This window comes from Mastomys coucha, unplaced genomic scaffold, assembly GCF_008632895.1.
Source record: "Mastomys coucha isolate ucsf_1 unplaced genomic scaffold, UCSF_Mcou_1 pScaffold3, whole genome shotgun sequence".
Classification (NCBI taxonomy): domain Eukaryota; kingdom Metazoa; phylum Chordata; class Mammalia; order Rodentia; family Muridae; genus Mastomys; species Mastomys coucha.
Window position 1 is genome coordinate 44,230,657 of NW_022196909.1, and position 7,604 is coordinate 44,238,260.

The 7,604-nt window shown below is 51.3% G+C and overlaps 1 protein-coding gene across 1 annotated transcript; it reads left to right on the forward strand.

Annotated features, from left to right (window-relative positions):
- Positions 1–1,454: 1,454 nt before the first annotated feature.
- On the forward strand, positions 1,455–4,243 carry Tff2 (trefoil factor 2). The gene is made up of 4 exons (XM_031347885.1): positions 1,455–1,561; positions 2,219–2,368; positions 3,204–3,350; positions 4,068–4,243. Exons 1-4 carry the CDS (start codon positions 1,483–1,485, stop codon positions 4,079–4,081), a joined length of 390 nt encoding a protein of 129 aa, XP_031203745.1. The 5' UTR covers positions 1,455–1,482; the 3' UTR covers positions 4,082–4,243.
- The last annotated feature ends 3,361 nt before the right edge of the window (positions 4,244–7,604 follow it).

Here is a 7,604-nt window from a genome sequence, read left to right on the forward strand (position 1 = left end):
TTTGGCGGGACCCCTGACGGGGGCAGGGGAAGTTGGGTTGGGATGTGGGCCAGAGAGGAGGGAGGAATGAGAATGTTCAAGAAAACGGGTTCTTGACAAGCCTATCTCGTGATGGCTGTCCTAGTTGGCTGCCTCTTGCTGTGAAGGCCAAAAGGAACTTGGACAGAAAAGGGAATATTTACCCAACGCATCCCTATCAGTCAGTCATTGAGGGAAGTCAGACAGGACCACCAAGCAGGAACCTGGAGGCAGGAACTGAAGCAGAGACCACGAGGAAATACTGCTTTACTGGCTTTCCCCTCCAAGGCTTGCTCAACCTTTCTTATACAACCCAGGACCATCTCTTGCCAGATGACCCTGGCTTGTGTCAAGTTCACAACAACAACAACAACAACAACAACAACAACAACAACGCCTAATAAGCGCGGTGATAAAGAGCCACTGGGATGTGCTACAGAGAAACAGATCCCTGCTGGGTTTGCGAGGATCTTAGGGATAAAATCCAGGTGAGGCGTTTCAGATTTAGGTCTGCTCTCTAGAGCCTGGGATGTGGCCAAGGCTTTTAGATTCCATATCTGAATCATGGACTCTGTAGTCTGTTGTCCACAGCTGGGCAGATTCCTTCAGCCCCCAAAAGACACACACACACACACAAACACACACACACACAGAGTCCCTCTCCTTCTCTACTCTGACACGTCTCTCCTGAGTTGTCCTGATCCCCTGGGTTCTGTCGTCGGTGTCCAATTTACAGATCTCTCCTCCAGGGGATCTCATGGTGGGCATCTCAGGGCTAGGCACTGTCCGAAGCAATGTGAAGTATCCCCATGGGAGAAGGAGTGTCCAGCTTCAGGGGTGAAGAAAGCTGCCCGTCCCAACAGCCCCTTTAGGCCTCTGATCTCTGTGTACCACAGTCCTTGAGGCTGGCAGGGAACCAGGTGAGGTAGGGTGTGCCCTGCATCAGGGATGCAGACTGGGTTCCCTGGAGGTGCCTTCCATAGTCCTGTGAGACGCCCCCCACCCCAAGGCTCCTAGATGCAATGACCTTCTCTCTGTCTCTGCTCTTTGTTTCTCCATAGCCTCACTCCAAATATTTAAAAAAAAAACAAAACCAAAAAACCAGAAATCTCTCTACAGTAGCCATAAACCTTATCCACACGGCTAATCCCTTCCTGGGTGTGACCCTGTGGGTGCCCAGCTCCAGCTGCACACGTGGCCCATTCCCCAGTCAGTAACCTGGCACGACCCTGCTTCCTGTGTAGGGAGCCAGCCTGACCCAGCCTGTGCTTTTTCGTTTTTTTTTTTTTTTTCACCTTTTCTGGGCCTCCACTTGGAGCCGTGTCAGCTTTTCTTCACAAAGGATCCAGGGCCACTGGTAGGGGACAGTTATCAGGGCCATTGAGCAAACAAAGAGGAGGCAATAAAACCCCAGCTGGTGGGAACTGGGCATTCTGCAGGCCACGCAGGTCTAGTGGAGCAGACATGCGACCTCGAGGTGCCCCTCTGCTGGCAGTGATCCTGGTCTTGGGGCTGCATGCTCTGGTGGAGGGCCAGAAACCTTGTAAGTAAAAGTCTCCGGGGAGATCCAGCAGGTGGGATCTGAGTCCCCATGAGTCTGTCTAGTACCTGTACTAGGTAGGTCTTTTTCCTCTAGGTTCCCTCAAAAGACAAAGGCAGGGTGACAGCTTGCAAGGAGCTAGACAGTACCCTGGAGTCTGGGTGGGAAGTCTATGGGAAGCTCACCCAGAATCTCTTATTCAGAAGGGCTAGGTCTACAGGTATTAGCCTGGTCAGGAGGACAGGAGGGCCTGTTGTCTTGGGTCTATTTTGAGACCTTGACCTCTGCATAGATTCAGAGTCACCCTCTTTATAGAAGGTTTGTGTTGCCTTCTTTCTTCCCTTCCATTCCTTCCTCTTCCCTTCCCTCCCTCCCCTTCTTTCTCTTCCTTTTTTCCTTCCTTCCTTCCTTCCTTCCTTCCTTCCTTCCTTCCTTCCTTCCTTCCTCTTGTTCTTAACAAATGAAATGGTTTCAATAAAAGCCCCCCCCCCCGGTTTCCCCAGGAGGAAGCCCGATATCTCTAACGTGGGTAAAATAAAACCTCATGTCACTGCTTGGGCCATGAGATTTTGGAAGGTCCCTAAGCCCCCCCAGGGCAGGTTGGGACGAGCATCTGGCACATTGGGCAGGGTTGACCACGTTGGCTCCCTCTATCCACAGCCCCCTGTCGGTGTTCCAGGCTGACACCCCACAACAGAAAGAACTGCGGCTTCCCGGGCATCACGAGTGAGCAGTGCTTTGATCTTGGATGCTGCTTCGACTCTAGCATCGGCGGGGTCCCCTGGTGTTTCCACCCACTTCCAAACCAAGGTAAGCTTTGGAGAGTCAGGTCCCCTCTACCAGCTGTCAGCTTAGGACCTGGCCCTGGGCAAGGTCTCCAGCAGGTACTTGGAAGCTTGGCTGAGCTAGAGCTAGTCCAGATAAATAAGAAGGAAGCCTTAAATGTCTCTTCTATCCCCCCTGCCCCCGCCCCGCAACTCCCATCCCGATCCCCATCCCATACCCTGGATCTACACTGGCCTGAACTTGCAAAGCAGCTTGGGAAGGGAAGCGGAGGCATCAGATGGTATTGCTAGCCCTGCAAACAAACTTCAGACCTGCAGAGGGGTGTTAAGGCTACTGGCAGCTTTGACTGGGATGGGTTTCAAGCCAGGGCAAACTGAATACAGTATGCATAAGAAAGCCAGCGGCGTGTGAGTCCACCGCAGGCATGGGCTTTGCCATTGGGGCACACTCATGGTAGGGAATATACTCCTTAGTGTTCAGCGTGCTCTGAAGGAAAACCAGGTAGGTCGGTGGCTGTGGCCAAGGTCCCTGTCAGTATTAATGTCGCCAAGCTTCTGGGCGTAGTACAGTAGGCTGCCCATATTTCACAGAGGTCAAGGCTGAGTCCAGAGAGGGTAACATGGTTTCCCTGAGGTCCCCGTCCTGCATATGTTTTCACCTCCCTACATTAGTGCCCTCCTGTGGAGAGGACAACCAGTCCCTAGGCATTACTATCCTGAGAGACCCCCACCCCCAACGAGTTCCTTGGGGCACACAGAGCCTGCAAATTCAGTGTCCCTAAGAAGGCAGAACTGGTGGCCCTCAGGGAGCCTCCAGCCTGACAGAGCATTGTATGTTGCTCTTTCCTTCCCACAACCAGCCTCGGAGCAGTGTGTCATGGAAGTGTCAGCCCGTAGGAACTGTGGGTACCCGGGCATCAGTCCCGAGGACTGTGCCAGTCGACACTGCTGCTTTTCCAACCTGATCTTTGAAGTGCCCTGGTGTTTCTTCCCACAGTCTGTGGAAGGTAATGGTTGCCGGAGGGGCCTGCCTGGGGCCTGGCAGGAGCCATTCCCATCTGCTGAGGGTCTCTCCTTTGTGCGTTCGTGTGTACCTGTGTGTATGTATACCTCTGTGTGTATGTACTCTGTGTATCTGCATGTGCCTCTCTGTGTGTGTGTATACCACTATGCGTATGTGTACTTCTGCATGTGTGTGTAACTGTGTGTATGCACCTCTGTGTGTGTGTGTGTGTGTGTGTGTGTGTGTGTGTGTGTGTGTGTATGTGCATGTGGAGGCCAGAGTTTAACATCGGGTGCTTCCCTTAGTCCTTCTCCACTATAGTTTTTGAGATAGGGTCTCTCACTGAATGCAGAGTTCACCCATTGGCTAGGCTGGCTGGCCAGTGAGCTCCGCTCCATCCTGCTCCCAATCCTAGTGTTAAAGATATGCCCACAACACCTGTCTTCTTATGTGGGTTCTAGGGATCTGAGCTCAGACCCTCAGGTTTGTACAACAGGCACTCTACTGACTGAGCCATCCCTACCTCCCAGTGGTTTGCTCTGTAGCCACCCACACCGGTCAGCAGGCTCCCTTGGGGAATTTCTAACGGTTTGGGGAGAACAGGTCCCATCGTTCCTGCCCTACTTTGTCCTTGCTCAGACCTGTCTGTGATGAGGCAACCCCACTTCTGAGTGCAGGCCCTCATGGCCCCTTGCCAACCACCCTGCTTTTGCATCTCCAGATTGTCACTACTGAGAGGTACTGCTGCCGAGCCACCGGTTCCCCAGGAGCTGCAAGCTGGAAGAAGAAAGTCTTAACCAGATTCCATCCATCCCTGGAGGCTCTTAAACTATCTTGACCCTCAGCCGGGGCTACACACCAGCATTTTTCCAAGTAAAGAAAACCTTGAAAAACCTGGCAATTTTTATTTTGGTCTCATTGAGGCAGACGTGCGATGGCTGTGTGTACGTACGTATGTACATACGTACGTGAATGTGCGTGAGAGTGTGTGTGTGTGTTTGTGTGCACTTAGATGTGAATACATGGAGTGTACACAGATTATATATATATATACACATATGTATATATGTATAGGTATATACATATATATGTATGTGAATGCATGCATGCATGTGCCTACGTGTGTGTGCTAGTGTGTGAATATGTGCATATATGAGCGACAGCGCATATAACACTCTTTCATCCCTCTGAGTACCGCAGGCCACTGATTACTTTAAGGCCACTCCAACAGCAGGAGTGTTCTGCATATGTGAACCTCAGAATCCACCATCTCTGTGAGACCACCCACTCAGTTCTCTTTAGAAAGCTCAATGGACTCTGACCTCAGACCCTATAGGGGTAGCACATGACCGCTGATCATGATTCCTGAAGTCTTTCCTTTTTATGGGGCGGGTGGGAGGGTCAGGGTGGGGAGGGAAGGAGGGTGGGAAATCCCTAGTTCCAGAACTAGGGCTTGGCCCACTGGTTTGCTCCACTCCAACCTCACTTCCTTTGGTGAAGTGATTGCTCCACTTTGTGAGCCAGGCATACTCAGCTGTGCGGTTACTCAACAACAATGCCCCGCTTGCTTTTCCATGAGAAAACACCAACCAAAAACAACGGGGGAGGGAAAGGTTTCTTTCTTTTTTTTTTTTTTTTAAAGATTTCTTTATTTATTTTATGTATATGAGTACACTGTAGCTGTACAGATGGCCGTGAGCCATCATGTGGCTGCTGGGAATTAAACTCAGAACCTCTGCTTGCTCCATCGCCCGCCCAACTTGCTCTGGCCCCATGCCCCACTCGCTCCGGTGTAATTCACTGTAGCTGTCTTCAGACAGCACCAGAAGAGGGCGTCAGATCTCATCACAGGTGGTTGTGAGCCATCATGTGGTTGCTGGGATCCGAACTCAGGACCTTTAGAAGAGCAGTCAGTGCTCTTACCCACTGAGCCATCTCGCCAGCCCTGGGAAAGGTTTCTTTGGCCTACACTTTCCCCATCATAGGCCACCGTGACGGGAAGTCAGGGCAGGAACTCAAAGAGAAACCCGGAGACAGGAGCCGATGCAGAGGACGTGGAGGGTGCCGCTTATACGCTGTTCCTCCTGGCTTGCCTGCCTGCTTTCTTATACATCCTATGACCATCTGCCAGGTCACACGGAGCACCCACATCAAGAAAATGCTCCACAGGCTTGCCCGCAGGCCAATCTGATAGAGACATCTTGCCAGTTGAGGTTCCATTTCCAGAATGACCCTGGCCTGCGTGGAGCGGACCAAGCACATTATAGCAGTCTTCATCGCTCTGGGCTATGCTTGCCAGTCACAGGCTTGGAGCCTGCTCGGGCTCTCGAATACTCTAACAATTGCTTGCCCCACGCTGACCTAGCCGACTGCGTGGCATCCCCTGCCTTCCCCAGAGGGCCCCGAACAGTCTCTTGAGCCAATCAGAAACACAGCTTTTTTTTTTTCCTTTAACCCCACTTCCTCATCTTGTCTCCTTCCCGCCTCTTCCCCGCTAAGCTCCCTCGGTGGCTTCTGCCTTCTCTGCCTGTCCTTCAATGCCGTCCACCATCACAGGCACCCATCGAGGGTGCCACCATACGAGGACATGAGAGGTGGAAAAGGCAGGGCCTTGGTGGGAGAGTCTTGCAACCGACTATCTGATAAGAAGCAGATGAGCAAGGGGTTTGGCCCCACCCCCACCCCCATTCACCTGCCCTGGCTCTGTGGGTCTCCAACTTGGCCCATGCCTCCCTGGTCACACCCCCTCCTGCCCTTCAGTACTGTGAGCTGTCACTATTTCTAGCCTCTCCCACTTCCCCAGACCCCCCGTGCCCGTGGAAACAGCTAGGGAAGGAGCCCAGGCTGTCCGCGGGATATCCTCGGCTTCCGGTTAGTCATATGGATTGGAAAAACAGACTTAACCTTGCTCCACAGCCCTGCTGGAAAAGACCCAGGACAACCCTACTGGGTCTCCTGAAGGCTCGGAGGACAGGACACAGTCCTCAGCCACAACTGCCAGGTTTTACCAAAAGGCCCACGACCTGTATAGCCCCATAGTCTCTGGTACTCAGTGATTTGATGTGTGAGTCCTGCCTGGTTGGTGCCATCTCGCAGTCCGTGTTCTCTGGTGCCCTCTACTGGCTGACTCGGGGAGAAGCCTGCCTGGAAGCTTCTGTCGCTACTGCCAGGTGTCAACCCCGTACCTTCTCCTTAGTAGAACTCACAAGGATAAGAGTTATGCCATGGACTTTTGTTTAACCTTAGGTATATTGATGTGTGAATCATGCTCCTTATACTTTAAACAAGTAACCTGGCAGTGGTGGCACACAACTTTAAACCAAGCACTCTCGAGACAGAGGCTGAAGGATCTCTGAGTTCGAACTCACCCTGGTCTGTAGAGCAAGTTCTAGGACAGCCAGGAGGGCTACAGCGAGAAACCCCCGTCCCAAACAAAACAAAACAAAATGAAAATAATAAAACTTAAGTCAGCACAGCAAGTCTGTCAAAAGCACACACTTGTGGAAATATTTTAGGCAAGCACAGAATATCATTTTGCCCCACTCCCCCGAACCTCTTATTTATTTATTTATTTATTTATTTATTTATTTATTTATTTAATGTATGTAAGTACACTGTAGCTGTCTTCAGACACATCAGAAGAGAGCATTGGATCCCATTACAGATGGCTGTGAGCCACCATGTGGTTGTTGGGAATTGAACTCAGGATCTCTGGAAGAGCTGTCGGTGCTCTAACCGCTGAGCCATCTCTCCAGCCCTCCCCCGAACCTCTTGATGCCCTTCCTACCCTGCCCTATTGCCTGCCCCTCCAAGAATGCAGTGATCAACTTTCTTTTTTTTAATTAATTAATTTATTTTTGTTTTTTTAATTCTTTTAGTGATCAACTTTCTTTTTTTAACTTATTAATTAATTTGTTTTTGTTTTTTGTTCTTTTAGTGGTCTTCCCCCCCTCCCCTACCCCAACCCCACCCCCGCTCCATCTCTCTTAGAGCTTCCTGTGTGTGTGTGTCGTGCAGTCCGGTGCGACCACTCTCTCTCACAGAGCCTGGATGCTCACCAGGCTGTTGACTGTAAGGAAGCTGCGCCGTGTTCCATGGCGGGGTGTTGGGCTGGACTTTTGAGTTGGTCCCAGAATTTCTTTATACATGAAGTCACCAGGAGCCCCAGGGCACAAAGTTTTGGACATACTTTGGTAAGTGGTTGATCACTAGGATAAACACCTATCATTTCTCAGACAGCGTAAGAGTCCGGGTAAAA